The 27,809-nt window shown below is 43.3% G+C and overlaps 1 protein-coding gene across 4 annotated transcripts; it reads left to right on the forward strand.

Moving 5' to 3' along the window:
* Positions 1 to 746: 746 nt before the first annotated feature.
* On the forward strand, positions 747 to 27,809 carry ZNF217 (zinc finger protein 217). 4 transcript variants are annotated; one of them, XM_039563468.1, is made up of 6 exons: positions 747 to 832; positions 14,650 to 16,448; positions 18,522 to 18,647; positions 19,480 to 21,060; positions 24,352 to 24,471; positions 25,712 to 27,809. In XM_039563468.1, exons 2-5 carry the CDS (start codon positions 15,050 to 15,052, stop codon positions 24,459 to 24,461), a joined length of 3,216 nt encoding a protein of 1,071 aa, XP_039419402.1. In that variant the 5' UTR covers positions 747 to 832; positions 14,650 to 15,049; the 3' UTR covers positions 24,462 to 24,471; positions 25,712 to 27,809. The 4 variants fall into 4 exon arrangements, with proteins under 4 accessions (XP_039419402.1, XP_039419401.1, XP_010395094.2 ...); XM_039563467.1 differs by lacking the exon at positions 747 to 832 and adding an exon at positions 1,323 to 1,498; XM_010396792.4 differs by lacking the exon at positions 747 to 832 and adding an exon at positions 1,718 to 1,944.

The following is a 27,809-nucleotide window of genomic DNA, read 5'->3' on the forward strand; positions in this document are numbered from 1 at the left end:
ATTTCCACAGTCAATCTGTGTATTCTGTTCCCCTGCTGCTTGGGCAGCCCTGATGTGTGCCAGGCCCACCACTGAGCACTCGGGGATCATCGGCGCTCCAACCACACAACAAAAAGGGTTGGGGCCATCATCCTGAGTGGCCCACCCAAGGATGCCAAAGATCAGTACTTATGAGGTGTATTGGCTATAATTACGTTTGTGTCAGGGTGACAGCGGCTCTGTGGCACTGTCTGGGTGACAGCGGCTCTATGGTGCTGCCCTCCGTTTGTCATTCCGGCGATGCCCATCGGCCAAATCCAGCATCACGAAGGGCTGAGCCTGCCCCATGATGGCTCAGGGGGAGATGGCACAGAGGGAACAGCACTCACAGAATCACAGAATAACTGGGACTGGAAGGAACCTCTGGAGATCACCCAGCCCCCCTGGAGTAGGTGACACAGGAACGCGTCTGGGTGGGTTTGGGACATCTCCAGAGAAGGAGACTTCCACGCCCTCCCTGGGGCAGTCCCAGGGCTCTGCCACGCTCCATGGGCAGAAGTTTCTCCTCACGATGGGCCGCGTTCTGCTCCGCGTCCATCGCCCCTTGTCCCGCCTGAGGGACGGCGCGTGGCCACCGATGGGCGTGGCCGCGGGGGCGTGGCCAGCGTTGATTGAAACGCGCGGGGCGCGTGGCCAGCGGAGGCCCCCGCCCCGTTCTGGGCGTGCTCCCGGCGCGGGGCGGGCCCATGGCGGGGGCGTGGCCCGGGGCTGCCCGAGCAACAGCTGCCGCGGAGCCGTTTACAAACAGTGCCCCGAGCGCGGCGCGGCCGCTCCCCCGCGGCGCCTCGGTCAGGTGAGGCAGGGCTGGGGGGCACCTGCCGGGGGCTCCGGGCCCCCTCCTCCTCCTCACCTTCCTCCGCCCCACCGGGGGCACCTGCGGGAGGCGCAGCCCCGTCCCTCGGGCGGCCTCTGCCGTGAGGGGCCGGTTGTGCGAGTGAGCGCGGGGGGGCCGCTGCCGCCGGGATGTCTGAAGGGTATGGGGCGCACCCCCCCTGCACCGGTTGGAAGCGGGGCTTAGAGCCCCCCGTCCCCGCGCTGTCCCGGCGGCCGTGGGGGACAGGAGGAGGAGGAGGAAGGGCAGCGCGGGGCCGGGGGGGGGCGGAGGAAGGTCCAGGTGTGTGTGGCCGCGCCGGCCCCGCCCGCGGCCGCAGGTAGCGGCCCCTCCCGCCGCCCCCTCCCCAGCGCGGGGCGGGCGGAGCGGCGGCGGCCGGAGCCCTTCCCCAGCTCCCTCCCACCCCAAAGTTCGCGCTGGCCCCGCGCTGCCGCCGCGCCGCCGCCGCCCCCTCCCCTGCCGCCCCCGGGACGGGGCCGCGCTGCCGTTGAACACCTGGGGGGTCGCTCGGGCCCCCCCGAGGCGCCGGGCCGGGGCCGGGGCCGGTTCTCGGCCGGGGTGGGGGTGTGCAGCGACAAGAGACTATTTCTTTGTGAGTCAAAGATGTTCCTGGAAGAAGGATTTGTAGTAAGTGGCTCATGGGGCGGGGGGGGGGCGGGGGGGGGTTGTTAATGAAAAGTTTATTGATCCGTTTTGCCAGTTTTTGTTTCATTTACCTTTGTCTTTCCAAGACCGAAGCCTTCCCGGTCATTTATTTAGCATCGTGTTTCTTTTTTTTTTTTCCTTTTTTTTTTTTTTTTTTTTTTAAAGGGGAATAGGAAGTTTAGAAAATAAATAAATAAGCCTCAACTGACTTCTCAAGCAACAAAAGAGGTTGCCAGGCGAGGACAATAAAATTCTAGAATATCCACAGATTGGATTTCATTCCTGTTCCGTGATACCCCCTGGACTTTCTGTTTTGGGGTGTGAGGCCTTTTTTGTTTGTTTGTCTCCCACACAGAAAACCTGCACCCAAAGTAAGATCTGTATGTTCTCTAATGAGCCATCCCATAAAATGTGCTGTGTGACTCCCAGTAAGTATTTGAATTGAAGTGTAATAGTTTTGAAGTGGTGGGGAACAAAAATCTTTCTGTTGGGTTATTGATCTGCTGATGAAAGGCGTTTGAATGTGAAAAGGGTTTAGTTTAGGGGGGTTGTGTGTTTAAAGGGGTTTTTTTTAAGGCAACTTTTTTTTTTTTTTTCATTTTTGAAATGACCTTGAGAGCTTTAAAACTACATCAGTTTCTACCAGTGGGTTTGAGGGGGAGGCAGGAGCAGAAGAATCTAGTGAAAATCGAAAATAGAAATAGGAACTGAAGTATAGCTGCAGTGAAATATTTTCTTATAGAAGTATGTGAAAAGGGAAGTTTTTGTAAGAATGTGTGAAAAAGAAGAGAGGGAAATAACGCAGTTTCAGATGCGGGAGGGGGGGAGAGAAGGGAGCATATCATTCTTCACATTTTATTAGGCCGTGAAATGCAGGAGTGATATGATCTGGAAGACACAGAAATAAAACGCCTAACTACAAGTTGAATAGCAGGCATTGACTTGCTGACCAATGCTTCCATGCTTGGTGGGGGCTGGTTCTGTGGCTGCAAAGGTATCAGAGCACAGGGCTATGACAATGGCTTGCAAATGCTTTAACGCCATGTTTTATTGCTCTTAGGAGCTCTTATTAACTGGAGGTTTGGGAATACGACTTAGACTTTAATTTGGGATGTCCACACTGAGGTTTCAGCCTTTCCTTGGATAATAGAAAAGGACAGTTGCAAATAAGTAGGATAAACTGCATTCTTTGGCAGAGGGGGAGGGAAGAGGGAGAGGGTGGAGGAGGGTTTTTTTTTCTTCCCCTTTACTAGTTCTGTAACTGAGTCAATATTTTAAGATCTGTAGCAGGAATGTGGCTTTGTGATCACTGATCTTTCTGCAACGTGTTTTTTTTTAATGAGCAATCTCGTCATGCTGAGCAAAATACTTGGATTTTCGATCTCACAGCTCTTTCCTGACACCAGCATCTGAGTTTTCAAGTTTAGCCTTTAAGTTTTTCAGGGTGGTGAATATGAAAAACAAATAACTTTAGAACCATGGTTATTACAGTGGTTATTGATTGGCTTGGCCTCCAGCCAAGCAACTCTTCTGCATGCACCAGAGTTGCTGATTTAAATTCTGTGGATTCGTTCTCATATGTTAGTCTTTTTTAATCTTTAAACAGCATATATGGCGATTTAGGAGCAGTAGTTCAGTTTTTAGTTAAGGTTGTTCAATTATGTCTTCATCGCTTTGGAGTTGGTTGAATGACTTGACATGAGATTAAGCACAACAAAAGAAAAGGCAGGGGAACAACAGCTGCCTTCCAGTACCAGAGCTCCAGATTCTGAGCAGTTCAGCATTTTACCTTTTACTATTACGTGGTGTCAGGTTTAAATGTGAATATTTCTATTCGCCTTTACAAGAAGCTCAGGCTTGCTGATAACACATCAGCCACTCAAAGCCTGGATGTTCGTGTTTTGGGGGTTGTTTGCCTGCTGCATTTTGAAGAAAATGATCTGAGGATCTGATACTGAGGGGTGAATTGATCTCATTAACTTTTAAGACAAAAGTAGCAAACAGTCCCCACTAGTTAGTACTTGTTTAGTTACTGTGTGGTAAGAACTTTAAGGTGTGTCCTTAATGGCAACTGACGATTCTTGCAGCGAAGCCTTGTTTATTTTAGGTAGATGTTTTATACAGAATTTCCAGTGGGACAAATTACTCTACTGACTGCACTTACTCTTTCTGAAGGCTGACTGTGAGCATAAGAGAATAATTTTGCCATGCTGCAATCAGGATATATTTAAAAATTGAAGCCATTAAGTTTTGCTGTGTATTTTAAGGCTTTTCCTACTTCCTTTGTTTAAACATTCTCAAACAGTGCATATCATCGATGAGTTTAAAGCATTCATATGGCACTGCTGGGGCCAAATTTAAAATTTAAATGAATACCGACGTTCTTGTTGATCAAAATAGAAAAAGCATTTCTTCAAATAAGTGGATGTTTTCTGGTTTTGAGTGTGGTAAGGAGGCTGTATTGGTATCTTGTAAACAAAGTTTCATATTAAGTAGTCTTTAGAGAATGGCTTCCAGGCTTTGCATTGGAGAATTTCTCTTTTTCCCTCTTTAAGTGAATAATGTTTTTTGGTTTTGCTTTGTTTTGGTGGAGGGATGGGGAGAGCAGGATTTAGGGTAGGGGCTAGAAGGAGAGGGAGATAATAAACTTTTGCACCTTTTTATCAGACTGTCTTACACAAAAGGCTGCTTGATTCTGGTTTCCCCTTTCATTAGATCACACTCCAAAAATTCCTTTTTGAGCACTTATTTCTAACCTTCAGAAAGATCTTCTCTTACCACTGTGTTTTCATTTAGAACTATGTTGATAGATTAATATGATATTTTATACAAAGTGCTAAGTTCTTACTGTGATCAGGGGAAAATTATTTTAAAAGGGAACTGTGGGTTTCACTTAGACTTTCAAAACAGTGATTACAGTAAACTTTTAGTTACAAAAAAATCTGAGAGTTTGCAATTAAGAAGCTCTGGGGAAGTGTTAAGTAAATTTTAACTTCCCTTTGTTCTTTGGGACTTTCTGTTGTCCCAGCTCTTTCTAACCCGAATCTTGATTGGGAATGCATTGTCCTAGGAAAAGAGTCCATCCAGTGTATATGTAAATACACTCCCTCTTTCCTGTGTTATGAAATGCTGGCATATGGAAAGAGCAGCCCCCCTTTCCCCAAGGTAAAATGGGCTGAGCTTTCTTTTCTTTGCAAGAAGCTGAAAGAAGAGTTTGACCTTTGAACTCAGCCTCACATTTCCACGCTGCTTTCAGGATGATTAAATAACCAAGGATATTTGCCTGTGTCTTATGCTTATTTATCTCACTTCAAATGTTGTAATACGTAACTGTTGAGGTATTGTCTTTAAATATAGCAGGACAGTGCTTTGGGTTGCAGTAGGGCTGCCATGTGCCAGCTCAGCTCTCACTGGGGAGACTCTGCATTTACAGCCCCCCTCAGAGACTTCCCACATCTCATATCTGCATTATTTGCAAATGGCTTTTTACTTTCAACCGACTTTGGGGCATTTCTGATTACTTCCCCCCACCCCCCCCTTTTTTTAAGGTGACTTTAGGAACAAAAAAGTTTTTCTTCCTGGTGCATGAATGTGCTGAGGGGATTCTGCTGACTACTGTATGCGTGCTTTGAGAGAGATGTGACTCATTCCACAAGAGATTTGCAACTGAATACAAAAGTAAGGAAAAGGATATGACCAAGCTATGTAAGATTCTCAACACATGTTGTATTTTAGGATTAAAAAAGATTTTTCAGTGTATAAACTTAACTTGGTTTTTATGTGGTTCCAAACAGAAAGTTGCTCTCTCAAAATAATTTGCTTTTAGAAATGAACTTTTTTTTTTTCTTCAGTGAAATTGCCAAATAATATCCTTTTGTTGCTGATGAAGCCTGTTTATGCCAAATGTGGGTGTATGTCAATGAGAAAAATACATTAAAACTTCTACTGTTACAATCATATGACTTTGGTCAGAGCACAGTTTATAGCTTATCATAAATCTAGCACTCTTGATTCTTTCTCCATTTTTTTTTTAAGTGCTGTGATAAGAGCAGGCTTTGCAGTTTCAAAGTAGAACAGGGTACACGCCTGGAAAAATGAGTTTGAAATTAAAAATACAGGTGACATACGTGTTTGGAAACACAATGAGGTGGAATTGGTTATCAGCCTGCCTTGAGGATTTCAAAAGAAAGTACAAGAGGAAATGTGGTTAGGATATGCAGGGAAATCTATGTAGATCAGGGTGACTTCAAGATTGGAGCAAAAAACCATCCAAGCAGAAGTGAATAATTGACTGGATGGTGCTTTCCTATGTGCTGCAGATTTTATGTAACTAAAAGTATCAAAGTCTGAGTTTGTTTATGCGCAATAGGTACACTTGCATTCTCACTGTAATAAAGGGAGTGCAGTTTGCCTCTGATTGAGCTGCATCAGGGAAACTGAGGCCCTTGTGCTGTGCTTACACTTTATTGTGATAGTTGAGAACTGTTCGGGTGAAATCCTGAGGTTCTCTTAGCTTCTCTTGGTACTCAGGAAGAAGCAAAATTAGATTTGCTTAGATTTACACCAAGGAATGATGTTTGGTACAGTGTAAGGAAAATGGATGTAAAGGTGGCCCAGAGAAGCCTCAATTTTTGTTCACCTTTCCTGTTTGTTTCTAACATTTTTTTGTTCTTATGCTGACAAAACTGGGAACTGTAGTTGCCTGTTTTGAAGCTCAATTTCTTGCAGATGCTGCCTCTCCTTTACAGGCCAGCTTGGCCCTGTGCAGCCCAGGCTGTTGGATACATCATCCCACACACCCCTGTAGCCCACTGGTGAGGGATAATGTAAGGCTGGGTAACTAAAAAGTCTGCATCAGTCTCTGGGAGATCTCCCACCTGCGTGGGAGAAAGGAGGCAACTGCTTGAAGTGTCTGTTTCTATCAGTTCTGTATTTTAGTACCTTCAGATGCTAGTCCAGGGAATGACTGAACTACAAGTAAATGTCTTTTCCCTGCACTCTGTATCTATTTCCATCTTTCAAGACTGACTTTTGCAAGCACCTAATTGTGGATGTGTTTGAGAGTGACAACTTCCAAGTGCTCTGCAGAGGAGAGGGATCAGATACTGCTCAGTTCCTTCCAAGGTGCAGCAGTTTGAGCTGTGTTGGGTCAGAGCTGGATTCAGAGTTGAAGCCAGGTGAGAGCACTAGGGCACATTAATGGCCTTAACAAAGGGAACTCTTTGGAAGTGACCACTTCTCTCAACTTCAGGAATAGTAAAATAGTCTCTTTTCCTGTTATTTCACCTATGCTGCCCAAAGGGATGCAACTTGCCTGTAATTGCTACAGAGGAACTCCTGGCTCTTGAGTAATAAGGAATTAAGTCTAATTTGGTAAACTGAATTTACCACTTTGTAGTTGTGGCTGCTGGAGAGACCTTACATCCCTCTGCCAAGAAGTAAAAAAAGTCAAATTTGCTTTTAAGGTCTCTGAAAATACCTTCTTCTAAATGAAAACCAAGAGTAAACATACAAGGCAGTCTGTGTAAGGTGAGACTGACTCAACAATAAAAATGTATCACTCATTCCACTCAGAGCCTTTACCTGCTGTGGAGAGAACAATAAACTGTTTTGTAAGGTAAGGGGTCATTGCCAGTTTAAGTGCATGTAACTTCTTGATTTAATGAAGTTGCATCATCCTATAGCAATGGTGAAATGTGTCTCAGACTTATTTAAAATAGGATTATTCTTGTGTGTTTCAGCTTTTGTACAGCAGGTATTGGCCACTTCTGTTGTCTAAAGTACACTTTGGTTTTGTTGTTCCTGAGAAATTCTCTCCTAATCGGGGGGAAAAGGAAAAAAATCCAGCAGTTTGAGCAGTCCATCTGAACTTTAAAAGTCAATACTTACTTGTAGTGCTTCCTCCTTTAATGCCAAGAATTAGTCTCTTTTATATTTGCTCTTGCTCAGTGGAGGGAAAACATGTGCAAAATGCTGCAAGCTTATATGTTCCCTGCTTTAAAAGGCCTGATTGCATCTTTTGATAGAAGAGGCATTCAGTTCACTGAGGAGACACACTCAGCTCATCCATCCTCTGCCAAAACAGTTAGACATATAGCCTTCAAGAAAAAGGGACTCCACAGGAAAAGGTTTTTTAGAGAAAGAGGATATCCTTTGTTTTTATTAGTATAGATGTCTGAGATGGGGGGAGGGAGCTTTCCTAATATTGTTCATTATTAACTATGAGTTATTTTCCACTGGTGATTAAAATCCTGTTTGCGAGACTTCAGGGGGAAAATGACTCGCATGTGTGTCTGCTTTATCTGACTACAAAAGGGCCTTCAACACAGAATCTTTCTGAAGTGTGTGTGCAGAAATGCCTGGATAATAACAGTGTTGAATTCTGTATACGTCTCACTTTGGTTGTGTTCTTGTGAATTGTTTTAGGATCACTGCGTTGGAAATCTCTGTGGTGTTGTTAGAAGGGACTGTAACTGAGCTTCTCTCTTAGAGAGGATAAAAAGGATAAGCCACAAAAACCTTTCTAAGAGTTTAAGTTTAGGATAACTTTGAAATCTTCAAGCCTGAAGGATGAAGACTAACGAGAGGGACTTAAATTTGCAGATTGAGGGAGTGGAAATTCCAGTTTAGGGTCATCTTTTATGTTCTCTTTTCAACCTGAACATCTTCGTTTTGATCTTTCCTGCAACTGAAACAAACAACTCTCTTCCTCCCCTTCCTCCCCCTGAATCTCCATTTCCTTTACAAGTGCTTGTGGTAGTTCTTTATCAGGCTGAACTGTTAACAAAGTATTAAAAACAGTTTTGTGCTTGCACAGTTGGTATAAAAGGCTCGGTGTGGATGAGAAGCAGCATTGGGATCGCTCACGTGCTCCTCTACTAACAAAGAACACTCTGGGAAGTTGTGTGAAATGATCTACTGTTAAAAGATGGGAGTAGCTGTTTCCCTCCCTAGAAAGCAGCAGAATGCCCAGTAATGAGGAATAATTCATTGGCTTCTGTGCTGGTCTGCAAAATCAGGTTTTATCTGGGCTGGCTTTTATAACTTTTCCAGTGTTATCGTTTGATTCACGGGCAATGGATACTTGTATTCTTTGAGAAATAAGGTCATGGTCTGTGGCGCAAATACTGCATCATCTTCCCTAAATTTAGGGACTATCCCTCCTGCAGACTGGGGTAGCAGAGGCATTTCTGCCTCACAGAGGAAACCCCCTCCTGGCCTGAAGTGTGACACATGCATTTCTGCTTAAGCGCAGAAAGGAAGTTCCGTGGTTGCCATAAAGCCCTGCTACCTGCAGAGACAGCCCTGAAATTTCAGGCCGTGGATTTTGGAAATCTGACTCACCTTTTGGGACAGATGGTGAGTGAGAACCTCACAATGACACTTGGCTTCAATTTCTGACTAAGCGTGGGAACTTAGGAATGCCAGGGCACACCAGAACTGCCCCCAACATGGAGCTGGGGTCACTGCTGGCTTCTGCAGACATTACAGATGGCCAGGACACTGAAGGGGCATCTCAAAATCCTGGGGCTCGTGAATATTGTTAGGAACTGTTTTAGGGTGGTATTTGTGCTTAACTTTGTAGGTGTGGTGCAGCTGCCTTAGTTTTATGCATTGATATATATTTATATTAAAAAACGTTCTAAATAAGATGAAGTTCAGCCTCATCTCAGGTTTTATTTGAGGATTTGAAGTTGTGTTTATTTATGCGTGAGCTGCTCTGCCTGTGATCAGTGTTACACCTGAATACAGCTGTGCCCAGATAAATAAGATAATATACATAAGGTAGTTTTTATTTGTGGTCTCAGTGAGGAAAAAGTGATGTTAACTGGCTTGTTTTATCTATGTTCCTTAGGCAGAACTGGAACAACTACAGCAAATCTTTGAAATTGAAATAATTTTAAAAAAAAGGTGTTAAACTTGTAATTTCCAATAAGCAATCAGCAGTGTAAAATCTATTTACCAGCAATCTGTTCTGGGGCATAAACACACCAAGAGGAAAGAACAGTTCATGTAAAATGACTCTTGATATCCTGAAACTTCTTGAAACATGAGGAAAACGGAAGGGTTTTTATAAGTGGAAATGAGAGTTACATATAAGTTTCTCAAGTCCAATAGACCCAGTAAAAATTAAGGTGGTTGATTTGCAGCAGCTGGAAGAAGCTGGTCAGCTGAACAGCGGTAATTTTGCTGCTGGCCTTGAATTTGAGAATCTAAGAGTTTGTTGAGGTAGTTGGGTCTGAGTTTTTATCTGCCAGAGCAGAAAAGTAACTTTAGTGTCCTGGATTTGGCTGTAACTCTTCAAGTTTTCTCACTTCTCTTTTTCAGAAAGTGTTGCAGCAACTACTTTAACTTCTGTAATTGTTCCACCTTGCTTTTTACAGTTTAACAATAGCTTTGCAGCACAAAACTAGCAGGGAATAGTTGTTTTTCCTGAGACTTGCCATGCAACTTTTATTCCCAGTGCCTCTGTAATGTGTTTAAAATGGGAAGTTCAATGGTTAGACTTGCTATTCTCCGAAAGGTGTGTCTAGATGTTTTTATTACATATTCAGGGAAATTTTGAAATGCAGGAAGTAGAAATGCAATAAAATTACTCCTGATAGGTCATTTCCCAAAGAAATCTTAAAGACCATAATATGTTGTCTTTGGTTGTGTAATTTAATAAGAATAAATTAAATTCCTCTACAGGCACTTAATTAAACTTTTCTCTGTTTTAATAATCCATTTAAATGCAGCAGGGTTTTGGTGTGGTTCTTAGGTTGTGTGGCAAGTGCAATGAAAACACGATGTTCTCATCTGTCCAGTGGAATCTTCATGTGTGTTTTGTGGTGTTTATAAATACAATGGGTATCGCTGTGAACCTGCTGAAACACTTAGCCAAGGATGACTCAGTTGAGAGCTGAAGTTTGCTAAATGCTCAGGCTAAAACCTCTCCATTTAAATATATTTCTAGTTGCATCAGGTGCAATAGGTGGCACCCTGGAACTGAGAGGAATTGGTCACTTCCGAACAGGTCACTCCAGGAGAATCCCAGGGGTGCTGTGCAGGTTCCTCCTGCCCTGCTCACTCCTCTTGGAGCAGCCCCTGGGACCTGTGGGCCCTGGACTGGGCAGGAGGGACAGGGGGACATTTACAGATGGGCAGGGAAGTCACAAGTGGGATTTCTTGACTTGTTTTATTGTGAGGAGCTAATTCATTCTATATTTTCAACCTTGAATTCATCTGTAGCGAGTTTATCGCTTGCAGCTATTGGAAGGAAGGATTTCCTGTTTTGTTCTCTTCCTTTACTCAGTATCTCTGATACTGGTGTGTCCTTTTGTCTTCTGAAAGTGAAAGAAGGCAGAAGAAACCCAGGTACTGTATTTTATTTGTTAATGCACAGACCTTCAGCCACAGTCACAGTGTTGCAGGTTGTCTACTTTTCTAAGGAAGCAACAGAACTGAAGCAACTCTGGACAGTTTTCCTGCTGCCTACGGGGTTTTGAATAACAGGAATGTAATTAATAAGCGGTTTTGGTCCTCAAATCCAAGGCATACTGTCTTCAGTAGGAAGAGAGGTTTGTTACTAGTGGATAAAATCCTGGTGGGGGTATCTGGGTTGTAGTTCCAGCATGTGTTGGCTTGTCTGAACAGCAAGAGCATAAAATCCTGCCTACTTGTAAAAGCTGTGGATCTAATCAGAGTGAGGTGTGTACTCACTAGATGCAGAATAAGAGTACAGCTTTCTAACTCACTTCCTGACTCCAGTACTTCTATTGTATCTTCTCAGTTTAAATATATTCCTGTCTAGTTGCATCTGCACTTTTCTTCAGAAATGCTACCTGCAGTTTTTCTCCTGGTCTGTAGGTGCTCTCTTCTGCATATCCAAGAGCAATAGCTGCCTGAGCTGCAAAGAGGCATTTCAGATTCCTGAAACAGGAATATCTTGCTCTGTTTGCAATGCTGCCTAGAGGATGAGCTGTGGCTGCTTCTTAGAGCTGTTCAGAGCCTCCTATTAAAAGCAGTGAGAGCGCCGAGCAGTCAGCACAGCTTGGTGGAGGGTGCAAAGTGCTTTGATCCATGGCAGAAGTCTCCAAAGGGCTTGTTCAGACCTACTGATAGCCACTAAAATTGGCCTCAAGCTCTTGTTGAACTCCTCTCGTGACCCAGGTGTTGGTTGTACACTGTGTTTGTGTGGTTGTGAGGACAAGGTTTTATTTGTCAGACAGCTGAGATGGGATTGAAGCAGCCCTGTTTCCAAAGACTTATCAGAGAAAATGTTATTGATTGATTGAGGTGGATTTTTCACACATCAGTGACCAACCTGGGGCCTTCCCTAGATGTGATCTGTGCCTGTCCCTTAAATTCTAATGAATCTGGAGCTAAGGCTGTCACAGTGTTTTATCCTAGGCTGGGTTTGGGTAGGGCCATGTGTGGTAGCCCATGTTAGAAGGAGCTCTCTTGTCCCTCCTCTCACCTCACCTCAGAATGCCATGAAGGACAGGACACTGAGGGTGGATTTTGCTGCTTCTCATCTGTTCCCTTTCTCCAGTGACTTAATTCTTGTTGCTCTATTGTGTATTTGTTGTAGTGCCACAAAGTGGGAGCGTAACAAACCCTAATTGGCTTTTTCTGTTTGTAGACATGAGCAAGGAAGTAGTGGATGATGAATTCCAGCAGTTCACTTTGTGGGACTTTAGGCACTGCGCTCTGGATCTGCCTTCATGCCCCAGAAATGCCTCTGGCCTGTCTGTAGGATGATTGTTCCACCTCTTCCTGCAGAGCACTTCCCTGTGGCTCTGAAAGCAAATGCAGTCAACTCCTAAGTTTGTTCCACTTTTTTAATCTTGCCTGGATTTTTTTTTTAGTTTGGAACTTAAGTTATTTTCAGGCAGATACTCACTGAGCTTTGCTGCAGCATGTTGGGTAAAAAATACCTCTTAAAACTCCAGTAGAAACAGAACGAAAAGGCAAGTTGAAACATGAAGTATAAAACATGCTAACCAGCAGCCTTTGATATGTTTTTTCCTTAGTTTTACAAAAGGGAAAGTTTTTTGAATACTTGAGCTTCAAACTTTGGTTATGGCTCCTTCACCTGCCTACAGGGAGTGAGGGAAGGTCTGAGCTGAGAGGGGAAGGGAGAAAGGCAAGGGCTGCAGTAGCAGCAGAAGTGTCACCCCTCAGCCTGAACCTGCCTGTTACAGGAGGTTTTTGAGTCATTGTGCAGAGAGGAAGTTTTAATCATGGCAGTGATAAAACTGAAAACGGGGATAAAGGGCATAGTTAGAAAAGAGACTTTGGCTGCAGAAAATCCAGGTTCTGTCACCATCAGCAGTGATTTGTTACCTCTCAGACTTCCCCCTTACCCTGCAAGATCCTCCATTTGTGTTTAGCTTAGAGTAAGTCTTTGGCCCAGGCCTGAAACAACTTGGGATAAAAAAATACTTAGAAGTGTCTTGATATTAAATGTGCTGGTTGTGTAAACCTGGGTTAGAGGACTGGGCAGTGAAGAGACTTTAGGCTTTGGAGAAGCAGAAAAAAATGAAAGAGAAGCAGCTGGCAACAACAATTTTCTCCTGTTACTGGCATTCTCGTGTGGTGGTGTTTTATTTTCTATTTTATTTTCTATTTTTACCCATCTTCATTAGGCCCCAGGATTTTGTGGTCTGCATGATGGGAAGGAGGTGCTGGCTTTCCAAATTAAAAGCAAGGAGTGTTCTCAGGGCAAGGCTGCAGGAAGTGGGTGAAGGGTTTGAGATGTTGGATCCTTGACTCCTGCCGGTGTGTTCTGAGCCTTCCTTCCTTAGGTGGTTCTCTTGCCTGGGCTGGTTTCTACTGAAATGGTGTTAGATTTAATGCCTTTAATGCCTTTTAGATTTAATGCCCACCTTTTTCTGTTCAGAAATTTTTCTGATCAGAAATTGCTGAGAGTCAACTGATAACCACGTCTTTTATCTGCTACAGCACCTTCTCCTGGAAACCTTACTGTTGCAGGGCTGTGGTTGAATTGTTGTCCTTTCTTTGGGTCAAATAAAGCAAAATGCTTCATTTTTTTCCCTATAAAAGCAAGGCAGAGGTGGAAGTTGAGGTGAATTTTAAACCCCAACTGTGTCCATGTTTTCTGCTCTAAGAGCTATAGAGCATTATGTGTTTTGGGGCATATTAATTCAAGTCATGTGGTCACTGACCAGCTGGCTCTTAGGAAATAATTTGCCAAAGTTTGAGTCAGATTTTGAATGAATTCTTTTCATTAGCTATTACTTTATTTGGAAATGTCTCGGAATGATTTCTCTGCCGTTTATATTAGTCTTGTATTAGTTTGCTAGACTTTTCCTTTATCCAAAAATTTCATCAACTGGAGTCCTGAACTCCACAGAACTCTGCTTTATCAGCCCAAAGAGTGGTGGCCATGAAGTTGCTGCTAGCAGACATTACAACTTTAGTAGACATAGAGATTTAAATGGGAGTTGTGATTAAAGAATTTTCTTCTTATAATGTAATAGTTGGGCTCTGGGATGATTTAAATACTGAACCACTGTTGAAGAAACAGTGTCATTAGTTCATATTGAACTTTGAGATGTTCTTATTGTACCAGCCCAAAACTGTCACAGACATTGTAAATTTGTGGGTGATAGGAAAAGCTTTGAGTAGTGGGGCTGGTGAATAGTTCTTAATACAAAGATTTGTGCTGACATTTCCTGTGTACCAGAACTATAAAAGCTGATTCCAAGCTGTCTGGTCTTAAAAGCCTTTTGCTCAACAGCCTTTAGAGGACAAACAAGTGAAGTTTTGCTGTGGTTTTACAGGTTCAAGGAAAGGTTACTTGGGCTGCTACGTTTGTTATGAATTCAGGAGTGCATTGAAATACGGTTTCAGCAGCTTTGTATAACTGGGTAAGAGCAGGTTTAGAAGGGACAGAGAAAGTCTTGCAAGAAAATAACAACTGTAAACAGAGGGATGTTCAAGACCAAACGATTTCAGCTGTGGCAGGTAGAAAAGCGACCAAGTGCCTTCTACCTATCCCTCATTGGCTCTTAAAAATACGCTTTGTTCTAAAGCACTTGATGGTTCTCAGCCCTAATATTTTCATTATTTGGGAGACAATACTTCTATTTTGAAAAGTCTGACTAACTCTTTTCTCTCTTTCCCAGGTGCTGGAGTTCTTTGTGGCACTGAACTTGGCCTTGAGTGTATTTTATCCAATGCAACTATTTGAAATGTTTGTACAACAAAACTAAGTGCAACTGACTGTATCTGTAGACTTGAAAAAGCTGAAGAAACAATTCAGAAAAACCTCATCCCATCACTGACTGAACCTTTGGATACATTTGCTGGGATGTGTGGAAGCACATAAAGCTGAAGAAGAAATAATTTTTTGCTGGTGGGGGGGAAAAAAAAAAAAATTTTTTCCTGGCAGAGGTTTTCCAGGTCAGCAGACTTGTAAGCACATGTTGGAGAACTCTACAAGTGTCCTTACTGTGATCAGGGAGCACCCCCAAAGAAGTGCAGCCTTCCACTAAGACATGTAATAGGGAGCAGAAGGGAGGAAAGATGCCAACGCAGCCTCTCCTGGCATACATGGACGGACCCGATGGAATAGCCAGCGCCGTTGGTGCCCAGATGGAGAACAGCGATGCCTCCATGACAATAAAAGGGACAAACACCATCTCCTACAAGAGCTTGCAGGAGAAGTTCCTCATGCAGGCTGAGGGCTGCATGCCCCTGGACTGCATGTTCTGTGACGAGAGTTTTAAGCACCCCGAAGAGCTGGGGAAGCACGTGTTAACTCAGCACAGGCCCACGCTGTGTGAGCCAGCCGTGCTGAGGGTGGAAGCAGAGTATCTCAGTCCTCTGGATAAATGTCAGGTAAGAACCAACTCACCCTCACCGAGCAATGAGCAGGACAGTGAAGAACTTAGCTGTAAAGTTTGTGGGCAGACGTTTGATAAAGCTTTTGACATTGAGGCACACATGAAAAAGCATAAAGATTCTTTCACATATTGGTGTAATGTTTGTGGGCGAAGATTTAAAGAGCCGTGGTTCCTCAAAAATCATATGAGAACACACACTGGAAAACCTGGTTCTAGAAACAAGCACCAACAAGGCTCTGAAGGCCCCATAACAATAAATGAGGTGGTGCAGGAGCACGTAACTGAAAACGTAACGTCACCTTACAAAATTTGTATGGTTTGTGGTTTCCTATTTCACAATAAAGAGACTCTAATTGAGCATAGTAAAGTGCACACCAAAGAATCAGTTCCCAATGGTGAAAGCCCCCAAGTGACTGCTGAAGTCAATGCAGAAGAAACATCTCAAAACCAGGAATTTTTCCAGTTCTTGAACTTAAGACCAAATTCAGTTCCGGAAAAGGACAAACTGCAGAAACTTGCAAAGTGGATCGCTGAACTAGATCCTTTCACCACGTATCAAGCATGGCAGCTGGCTACCAAAGGTAAAATTGCAGTTGGCCATGGGCAGATTAAAGAACCAGGGCAAGAAGGAAGTACAGACAACGATGAGTCATCTTCAGATAAAGAAGAACTCTGTGAAATTTGGAATGCAAATAAAAGTAGCCAGGCTGAAACTACAGGGAAGTCAAAGGTAAATAAAAACAGCAGTTTCACAGGGAATGGTAACTTAACCCAGGACAAACTGAAACATCCCGCTGGTGAAGTGCCTTCTATGGAGATGGATTCGAAATCATCCCAGAACAAAGAGAAGCCAACCCACTGCTCCGAGTGTGGGAAAGCCTTCAGGACATACCACCAGCTGGTCCTTCACTCCAGAGTGCACAAGAGGGACCGGAGGGGTGATGGAGAGACTTCCACTGCTGCCAGGACCTACTGTGCTGATATCATTGCAAACCTGGAGGAAAACGGGGCAGCAGAGAGAATGGAAGGAGGCTCTGAGGATGGCTCTGAAGATGGGCTTCCAGAAACAATTAATTTAGGTGAGTAGCACTGGGAGCACTTCAGTTTGAAGTGGCTTTTACTGACTTGTTTAGGAACTCCTTAGAGCCAAAGAATGCGTTGTGCCTTTCTGTTATCTTTCCAGAACGTGATAGGAAATGTTGAAAAACTAGATAGGGAATGTTATGGTGGGGGAGAGGGAACAGAGAAAAATGAGAGGGAAAGAAAGGTTTGGCTGCTGCCATTTTGAGGTCTTTGAAGTTGTGGTGGGCCTTCTTGCAGTTAGTTACTGGAGTCATGGAAATAGTTTTCGTAACAATGAGTTTAACAATCAAAAAATCACTGTTTACTCACCCCTTATCTCTCTCTAGCTTTACTGGACGCTTTGGAGTGTTCCATATCCCTTCTCACCCGGCACATGTTTTCAAAGAGTATTTTTGAAGAAATAATTGCAGTTTCACTTTTTTCCCCCTGTATCTTGTAAGGGCAAAAAATGTTCAGTGCTCAATACCAGCAGTTTTTAAGACCTTGAGAAGTAAAGAGTAATTTAAAACTTTCTGTCTAACTGCAAGTTCAGTGTTTGTTTTGAACAGTAATTTGAAAGCCTAAATGTCAGAGCCAGCACGTTTGAATCATTTGTGTCAGGGCACAGGCTGTTAATATGTGGACATGTATGTAAGAGAGGTTCATCTTTAACTCCTCTGCCTTGAAGGACTGCTGACGGTGTGGATGGCCTCCATCTGTACATTACCCAGGATTAATTCTGCATGTCACAGTGTCCCAGAAAAGCAAGTGATACTGAATGATTCCTTAATTGAAAAAGATTGCATGTCAGGGGACAAAAAGAAAGTCTGGCAGCTAATCTCCCCTTCTCTGTGACATGCGCCCAGCCGGCAGTTCAGGAACAGACACTTGCATAATCTCAAGGCAAGACACGACGTACAGAATGTCCTGGCACCCACACAGGGCTGACTTTGCCATTTCTGGTAATGTGCAGCCCTTTATTTTGCCTCCAGGAACAAAGGAATGAAATGATTACCTAATGTGAAGTTGCTTGTTTTGTTTCTCAGTCTTATCCTAAAGTAGAGCAGATTTTGGTGTGAGCTGCTGAGTCACACCTCTGGAGACACGAGCTGTTTGTTCAAGTCAGCCAGGGCTGAGCCATACGCAGCATTTCCAGGAGAGAAACTTTCCGGCAGGCAGGAACCTCAAAGAACTCTTTTAAGCTCTATTATATATCCCACTTCTTAGTCACACCAAAGGTCTCTTTCCTCCTCCTGGTTTCCAGTCAGCCTTGCTGTGGGTATTGAGTGGAGTTGTCTGGGTTTTCAGTGGAAGCTGCAGAGCAGTCGCAGTGGCTGCTGCTGGTTGTTGGGTGAATTCTCTGCCATTCCGCCGTCCCTGCCGCCCTCCTGTGGCACCTCCTGCCTCTGCACTGGAGTGGAACCGCTGGGACATCCCTGGATTTGTACCTGGAATACACGGGTCACCCATTGGGACACCCTGGCACTTCCTCACTCCATATTAATGGATTGAAATAGGACTCATCAAATCTAAGGATGCTTATAGGAAATATGCTTCATCCAATCTAAGGAGTGTCTCTACATAGACACTCCACTGATTAGCACAGAAATAATATCATCATTAGAATTAATTAATTAAAAAAATGCATCTTTGCCTTCCTTCCCCACCTCCCTGTGTTTGGCTGTGGTGCACAGAGCACATTTAGTCTGAATCATCCCACTCACACTAATTCAAGCATTTCCTTTAATAAAATAATACAGTTTATAACCCGTGTATTTCAGATGGGCCATTCTCCATCAAGATCCTGTAGATCAATAAAGACAAATTTTTTTTTCTTCTTCTTTGAGCCCTTGTTTTGCATCTTGTTTGTTCTCTGGGCTCCTTGGTCACAGTCACAAACCACAGTGTTCTGGACAGAAACCTTTTTAACTCTCTTGTGCTCTCTGATTACTCAAAGTTACTTGTAGACCATAGGATTTGACAGCAGTTCATAATTTTATGTTTTTCCTTGAAAAAACACTGTTACTGTGTTCAACAAGACTGCAAATTTGCGTTTGCTCTTCATAATATGCCTGTATTTTCTCCCAAAGATAAAAATGAAGACAGTTTGGAAAGAACAAAAGTTAAAACCCTCGGAACCTCCAGAGAATGCAGCTACTGTGGAAAGTATTTTCGCTCCAATTATTACCTCAATATTCATCTCAGAACTCATACAGGTAAATGGGGGCTTTACCTTTGGAGGAGGGGAGGGAAATCTGCTGAATCCACTTGGATGGAATGTTTGGTTTTGCTTATGAAAAACAGAAATTGCCTTCAAAATTGTTGAGTAAGGACAAAGTTTTCTCTAATTCTAAAGAAAAAAATCAAATAATTGCAATTAAAATTTATTTGAATTATTTACATAAGTATATGTATTTTTGAACAGGGTTAATTACATTAAGTATTGTTGAAACTATATATTTAAAATTCTAGATTTTTTTCTGCTTTTAGCAGTGTAGCAAAAGTTTAGGGTTTGGTTTTAGTTTAAAAACCAGCCTCTTTCTCAAGTGTTAAGTTGGTTATCTGCCAGCTGCTGCTACCTGGGGACAAGCTGAGTCTCTTTATCAACTCAGCTCCTTGTTTTGCATAGCCAGACAAACCCTTCCTACGCCTGCCTGTGTGCTCCTTGGGAAGCAGCTCTGTTTACAGCTGAGCTGTCCCGTTTGTGTTGGGAATAGGACACTTGTGGGATGATCAAGGGCTGCAGCTTGTTGGGGTTGACCCAGAGTTCCACTCCTTGCTTATCTCTGCCAGACACGTTGTCAGCTCCCATCTCCATCCGTAGCCAGCGTGTGGAAGCATCCCAGTGTAGCCAGAAGATGTCACTGTAGTTAGTAAAAGCATTAAGATGCTGTTGTTTAAATGATTTAGATGAGTTTGGGACTTCAGAGTGTGTGAAGGGGAGAGAAGAATCAATTTTAGTGGTTTAGAGTCCACATTATTCCCTTGTGTTTGTGATGGAGACTTCAGATCTCGTCAAACTTACTTACTGATAAATCTGTGTTGCAGGTGAAAAGCCGTACAAATGTGAATTCTGTGAGTATGCAGCAGCCCAGAAAACGTCCCTGAGGTATCATTTAGAGAGACACCACAAGGACAGGCACGGTGACAGTGCAGCTGATGGGAAGGGTGACAGCAAAGGTTCCCTGCGGGGTCAGGAGACGGCGCTGTCACTGGCTGCTGATGCTGCTCCAGAAACCAAAAATTTGAAGAGGCTTTTTGATGGTGCCAAAGATGCTGAGAGCTGCCCACCTGCCAAGCAGCAAAAGGAAGTTCTGTCCTTGAGCAATGCAATAGGCAGCACAGTCTTTTTAAAAGTAAAGAACAATTCCAGGGAATTGAACAAAGGTTCTGTTTGTAGCAATCTGAATCAAATACCTGAGAACGTGCCCACTCCTTACCCGGAGAAACTAAAGGCTGAGAAGGAAACAAAGGAAGCTCAGCCTAAAAGAGAGAGAAAGGCTTCTGTGGCATCAGAGGAAGATGATGTCCAGTACATCTGTGCTTTTATTGGTGGCAAAAATGTGAACGACGTGCAAGAACGCACTGAGAACTACAAACGCAGACCTGTCGTGGACTGTCACGAGCAGCCCTTGGACTTATCCAGTAAGACTTCCCAGGAATGTTCAGTGGTTGCAAGCAGAGGCCTGCTGGCCCCCAGCACTTGCCCCTTCTGTACCTACAGGACATTTTACCCCGAGGTCCTCATGATGCACCAGAGGCTGATGCACAAGTACAACCCTGACACGGTTAACAAGAACGGCTACAGGAGCAAGGCCGTGGCCAAGGCCCGGCGCACGGGCTGCCCCCCGGCCCTGCTGGGCAAGGATGTGCCTCCTCTGCCTCTCCATTCCAATAAAAACAAGGCTTCCCCAAATCCACAGCAAAAACCCTTGCAAACAGGGAAAGCCAAGCAATGTACTCCTCCACAGAACAAAGCCTCTCTCTTCTCAGCGAGCGAGTCGAGCAGCACAGCCCCGAGTAACCTCAAGTCTCACAAACAGCAAAGTAATCTTGGAACTCAGGCAAATAACTACAGACAACCTCAGCAAGAAGTGCACTCCAGTTCCAGTATCTCTCCAGTACTGGACAGAGTGAAAAGATCTGAATCTAAAATCAAAGCTCTGGGTGCCCCAGTGACTCAGTCTGGTCTAATCAGCAGCAGCATGAATGGGGTTCTGGAGTCTCACCTCAATGAACCTGGCTGGGCTTGCCACCGAGGGAGAGACTATCTCTGTAGTAAATCTGGGAGCAATGCAACTCTGGACTATGGAGAAACCTCTTCCAAACGGATGAAACCTACTCTGGTAGCTGTGGAGCACCTGGACTCTCCAATGGCTAATTACAGGAGATATGAAATGAGCAGATTCCGTGTTGCAAACAGATATGCAAATCTGCTACCTCAGGAATATCCTCGCACCAAACCCGCATCCTCTCTTCTGCCAACCAAACAAGGGCTTCTCAGTGCAGATGATGTTGATCCTCCCAACGTATTGACTGCTCTCAAACCTTATGAGCCATACAGCTCTGCATCACTTTATGGTTCTTGTGGATCTAGCAATGGCCAAGTAACCAGCTCGACAGGAGAAGGTCAGTCCCTCCTTCCTCCTCAAATCTCTGACGCTGCTGCACAGGGAGGTGAATGGGATAGAAATAAGTGTGTACCCACCTTGAAGCATTGAAAATATGTCATTTCACCAAGTCCAGCCAGTGCTTGGATTTTGTATTTAAAATCCAGATTCAGCAAACTCCTGGCTTGGGGAATTAGGCATGGAACGTTTGAATTTTAAAGAGGGATCTGGAGTTCCTCGAGTTCCCCCCTCCCCTCTGTCATGGGTCTCTGATAGCAAACATGCATTGTTTGCTCATCAGAGCACTCCAGACATGTTGACTAATCCAGGATATGGAATGAGCCTTTCTGCTTAATATGCCAGAAGTCTTGGACATCTGGAATATTAATAAAACTTCTTACAAAAAAAAAAAGCTGTCGTGGACAATTGTTCCCTTCAAGAGCAGAAAAGGATGTATAGCAGATCATAAAACTGATTTAAATCTTCGACTTCTGCTCTTCAGTGGGTTTTTTTTTAATGTTTAACGTTTAGTAGGAACAGAATACTTTGTTAAATCAAGACAACAGATTTCTGCTATTCTAATTATGGTGTAGTAATGCTCTGTGGAAACTTCTGGGCCTAGCAGAGATAAATGATTTGTGATGTATTGGGAGAACTCTGGTACTTTTACAAAATACATACTTTTTGTGTTTTATCCTTGGTCAACATTCTCAAAACTTAGCAGGAGACCAAGATTAAAAGGTGCTGGGTGATATTTAAGCAGTTGTCTGACTGTTTGTAGAAGCTGGTATTTAAGCTGAGGTCAGCATGGACTTAGCTACAAATATAGGACTTTGAATTTTGAAACGAAGATCCCATTATAAAAATGAATAGCCTGTGTGAGCTGTGTAGTCTTGAAGTCTCTGAAGTTCCTGAACTCTGAATGCTCCCATTCTCTGGAAGCAGTAAAGTTGCTCTTCTGAAGTAAGTCTGGGATGGTAACAAGCAGGGGTGTGTGTTCCCTTAGGTCAGAGCAAACTGCAAATACTGAATCCACTTTTATGAGGAAAAAAGAAATCTATTTGCTCACTCTGCTCTGGTTTTTGTTTGCTTGTTTTAATGTGGCAGGCTTCAAAAATGTATCACAGTTACATATAAATGCGCAGTGGGTTATAGGGAAAGGTGAGGGAAAGTGACACAGTTTTGTGTCTTGGCTGGGCAGGGAGTGGAGAAGGAAAAGCACCACAGCTGGGTCACTGGAGAGGTGGGGAAATGGAGTTAATTCCTGGTTTCATGCAGAGCTTTGTCTGTGTACCCTGAATTGCTCTGAGAAATGCAAAATGGGCACTGGGTTCTGCACAGGGGTGCCCTGGAACGCAAGTGTTGTTGCTGACCTTGGGTTCCTGACGATGTGAGAGGATGAGCTGTGGAGAGGGATCAGTGAGTGAGGGAGGGATGGGGAAATGCTGTCAGCAGTGTGGGCCAGGGCAGCCTGCTGAATAGAGCTCATGCAGCTCTATTTCTAAACAATGACTTCACTGGAATCCACCTGGCTCTTCTTTTGGAAGCTCCACCTGTGCCAGAGAAATCTCTGTGCTGGGCTTTGCTTCCTCTTCTTTGGTGCAAGCCTGGAGACGCTGTGCTGCAGTCAAGAACTTTGCACTGTTTTTTGTTATTTAGAGCTCTCAGAACTGTGGCTGCAGATAATTTGACAGCATTGTTGTCATGGAAATGAGGATTTCATTGTTCATTACCCAGTGCTGGCTCAGGGCGAGAAAAGCAACTTTTTATGGCTGTTACCTCCATGGAAAGACTTGTGAAACAAGCCCCCCTCTATTGGGTTTTCTTAGCAACTTCAATTAAAGCCTTGGACAGGAAGATGTAGGTTTGTGAGGTTAATTTCTTAATTTTTCAACCAATTCGCCTTGAAGTACCCAACCCAAACCTTGATAATTATTGAGAGGGTACAGGGCAACAGGCAGGCAACTGGTAACAGTGTTAGAATTTTATTGTGAGTGGAGACTGAAAAGTTTATTGAAATTCTTTTTGTTTTTCGTTAAAAAGCTGAACTAGAGCAGTTTCTGTAGACTTGCACTCCTCCCAGCCGTGTTGTGTGATACCATCTGCAGAGTTGTGCAGGTGCAGACCTGCAGCTTTCTGCTCTCTGTCTCTCGAACCCTGCTGATATTCTAAACCACGATGTCAAAACCTTCTTCTAAGGGCCCGTGTGCCTTGTGGCAACATTCTTGAGGTCCCCCGAACATGTTCTGTCGCATGTTAAATGCTGGATCAAGTTGTCAGGAGAATATGTTCCACTTGGCAAACTTGATTAAAGCATGATGCCTTCCCTTATTGCCTGTAAGCTTTGCCATCCCGTGTTGCCCTGAAGAGACAGAAACATTCTGAAACCACTCACTTTGTGTTATTCTCAAATTAGTTGCCTTTGCAATGGCAACATGTTATCAAGGATAACCTGTTGGCTGATTGATTTGGCAGAGGCTGCAAATTAAAGACAATTGCTCGTGACACACTCCAATGGCTCCGTGGATTCTGTTGAAATATTAATTTAGCGGTGCCATTTTCATTTAATTAAAGCTCTCGAGGTTTTTTCAATGCTGCATTGCAAGCTTTCATGGAATATGGATGGCAGTTGGGCTTTTTGGATCCTGGGGGAGTAATGATTTCTGGACTTTTTGCCTTAATTTTATGGAGTGTTTTTGACTGCTTGCCTAAGCTAGTAAGACTTAATATGGAACAGGCATTGATTTCACATATATAAATCTGGATTAATGGTCTCAGATAAACATGAAACTGCCTGTATACTAGACTGAAAATTGCTTAACAAAGGTCTGCAAGTAAATGTGCATTAACACTCTTTAAAGTGTCACGAGTTCCATATAATCCATGATGGCAACAATGAAGTATCCCCAGTTTCCCTCTCAAATACTCACTGAAAAATTCAGTTTTCAGACAAATGGCAGGAACTGAATTAGGCATTAAGGGTGCAGCACTTACACCTCCTTAGGTGAGGCCTCTGCTGTGGGATGAGTTAAGCAAAGATGTTTCTTTCTTGCAATAAAATGAGCAAAATTTGGACCTGGACATGACGTGGATAAAACTTAGCACAAAGTTGTTAAATTATTTCTTCATTCTCCTTGTATTTATTTTGGATCCTGAATTTCATATAATGTTCTTCTAGGACTAGGAATATCTATAGTTTTGAGGCCTGGTTTTGAGATGATCAGTCAAGGTATTTTGGATTCTGGCTGCTGATGCAGACCTGAGAGTAGCAAGAAGTAATTCTAACTGCCTTAAATGACTTTTTTTCCAGGAAAGAGATCGGTGTCATACCAACACTTACCCAGCAATCTGCTGCAGAAGAGAAGTTACGAGCCCTTCATGGGGAACACGCCCTTCAGACCCAGTGACAAGAAGAACTGAATCACTCAAGGTAAACAAACCTTCTGAACTAATTGTTGCTTAAATGTTGCATGAGGTACTCGTGGCATCAAAGGTTCCTGCACAGCATGAGGGGAGGCTGTGAAAGTGTGAGCCTGAAAAGATAAAAATTTCCTCCTTCTTACAGCCAAATGCTGGGGTAGCAGCACTGATTTTTGAGTAGTGGTAATGGTTTGTTTGATAGGTACAGAGATGCTCCTTTTTGAAGAGAAATGGGAGGGTAATGCTAGATAAATATATTAATTAGTTCCAGGGGGAAGTGTTCAGTGAAAGTCAGCAAGTCAAAGTGAAGTCAGAAAGTCAAAGTTCAGTCAGTCCCTGAAGGTGGAGGAGTGAGGTGTGGGGAAGCAGAAGTGAGAGGAAGTGCGTGTGACACGCTTGGTGGGTGCTGGGGGAGCTTGTGGTGGTTGGGCCGCGAGGAGACGCAGACATTGCTCACTCTGCCACTGCTGAGCACCCAGGGCTGCCTCCGACCGCAGCTCTGGGGTGGCTGCTTTCAGAGGGAGCTGAGGGTTTCCTTACAGATTCCCTTGGTGACTCCAGAGGTGATTCCAGATGGTTTTTCCTCTGTTTGAGGGAGGGGAGGGTGTGCCCTCCTAGGGAAGCAGGTCCAGTGAAATCTTTACCCTGGTGCTTTGAGTTCATGTCCTCAGTGCTGCAGCTCTGTCTGAGACCTGAACCCCCCCCTTGTGTTTGCACCATCCCTCACTGCTCAGCACAGAAGTGCTCTGTGGGACTGAAAATAAATAGATCTGTTTGCCTTTTTCAAACCCAGAGCTACAGATAATTTCCCTCTTGCAAATTTAAGGAGCATGTCTGGAATGCTGTAGCACTTTGGCCAGCACACATGATGTTATGGAAAGATTTTGGGAGCAGAGCTATCTAACATCAAGCTGACAGCTTCTAAAACACTTTGATTTCTTGGTATTCTTCTAATCTTACTGCTCTCATTGTCCCCCCGCTAAGCATAGTTGTGTCTGGTTGTGCTGTTAACTTGATTTCATGCCTGAAATTCTTTTTGGGGCTGAGCATCTTCCAAAGTACATTTGATTGCCAGCTTTTATTTGGCAAATAGAAGATCCAGACTTACATGGCAATACCAATTCTTTAGCAAGGCTGTGGAAGGAATTCCCTTTGTTGTAAAGACACTCCTTACAACAGAAACTGTGCTGTACTATTTTATAGCTGCACACCACAAACTTAGTGGTTTTTTTCTTCTTTCTTTCCCCCAGGTCTGAGGACACAAGTGCATATTCCATGGCGTTACACCTGCAGTTCATCCCCTGAGGAAGAGAAAACGGTGAAAGCTACTGAACTAAGCTGTGATTGTACTGTATATAGAAACACTACAGTTTTATAATATTGGTTCTTTTAACATTTTGTACCAAATAGCCATACAAAGTAGTCTAAACAATTGGGTTATGAAGGTGTGTGGAGAACGTATATCTTGACCTTGACTTTTGAGTATTTTTCATTAGAATTAATTGACCAAATATTAGGTAGGAGTTCTATTTTTACATACTTGAGCGCTGCTGGAGAGTTTCTCTTGGAAAGAATATATATCGTTGCACCTCAGGTAAACTGTAAATATTGAAGTTGAAATCCTGTTGGCTTAATGCTCTTTTTTCATAAAAGTGAAAGTTTCTCATCTGTTGGTTTTTTTCCTGTTGAACTATGTTAGTTTTTTAAACCAAGTTCCAAATAAACTGTCTGAAACTGTCCGGTTTATAAATGTTGTGAACATTAAAGCAACGGTGCTGACTTTGTGCTGATCTGCCGTGGCTGGGTGAGGACCAGGACGTGCTGGAGGGCTCTGGTTCTCTGGGGTTGTTTCCAGCATGTTTTTAAATGCAAGCATGAGGCAATACTTGACATTTGGATTTCCTGAAATGTGGTTGGATTCTTCTCTTGGCTTTGGTTGCTGTTCTTCAGAGAAGCCTCTTAAAAACACCTCTGCCACCATCCAAACAGAGAATCCCTGGGACTTGCTTGAGAAACAATAATAGTCTCGATGTTTCACATGTTTGGTTCTGTACTAAGCTCCACACAGTCACATTTAGAGAAAAAAACTTCTTTGCACCGTTGTCCAAAGCTGTAAAGTCGCAAACAACAGACTTGAAATACGAATTTGGGATCTTCAGACTTCAAAAGGGATGTGGCTGTGGTGGAGCCTACTTGACTGTGCTTGGAAGCTTCTTGATGTCAAGTTTTAGCATCTACTGGGTGTTTAAAATGAGTGAGAAATAACCTGTAAATGGGAGACTATCTCCTTTTATTTTTTTGTGAAGACAACAAGAGTTTTTTCTAATGCACATGCAGTTTAATTTTTGTAAAGGGAAGATGGCCAGTTACCAGCCAGTAAAGCAGAACTGTTGCATATTTTGACTTGCCTTCCTCGTTTCTTCTCATGAAGTTGTAGTTAAGAGTTAATTCCTTCTGTACCTGGCTTTGACTTCCATATATTTTAGTAAAACAAAACAAAAAAAATTAAATATTTTGCACTGTTCATTTTGCTCTCTTCCCTCCTACAGCAAATGTAAAATAGCAAAACCTAGAAACTCTTGTTTTTTCATTATGCAATTTGAGATGTTCCAGTTGTCTTGGTTCCTGTAAATGGGACTGGTTTTTAATGTTTCTGTAAACTGGCAATGGAATGAAGTGCTGTGTATCAGGAAATTGTACACTATTGACCTGTTTTCCTGTTCATAAGCTGAGCCATATGTACATAATCTAGATTTTTGTTTTCCTAGTTTTGCACTTTTATAGCCTATTTTTTGAAGATGAATTCACTTGGAAAAGGGTTAATCTATTTTTGTGTGTGATCTCTCCCTGTCCCGGAGGGTGCGTGGCTGTCACTGCTCCGCCTGTGCCACTCGGGGCAGGGCTGCTTTTTAACGTGTTTCAGCAAACAGACCTAAGGCTTGTTTGTTTTTAATCTCCCTTCATGCTGGTACAGTGTCCCTCAAGGCTTTTTTTGGGGTTGGAATGGAAAAATGGACCTGAAGACTCCATTCCATGGCAGCACCACCCTGTGCTTCAGAACACACTCTGCCCATCAGTATTAACTATTGGGATACTACTGGTTTTGTATGTTCCTTTGGAAATAACAGCGCATATATAGAGGTACAAATTGTTGATTTTTTTCCTTTTTTTTTTTTTTTTTTTATTTTTAATGTATTTATTTCATTCCATTTTGTTCTATTTTAATTGTTGGAACCGGAAGTCGGCAAGCAGCAGGCACACATTACTCATTTAATTTATGATGTATTTCACTTTAGTTGAGTATATTATTACATGTGGATGTAAATATAGACTTGGTGTTTTGCAAAA

The sequence above is a fragment of the Corvus cornix genome, chromosome 20 (genome assembly GCF_000738735.6).
Source record: "Corvus cornix cornix isolate S_Up_H32 chromosome 20, ASM73873v5, whole genome shotgun sequence".
NCBI classification, from domain to species: Eukaryota; Metazoa; Chordata; class Aves; order Passeriformes; family Corvidae; genus Corvus; species Corvus cornix.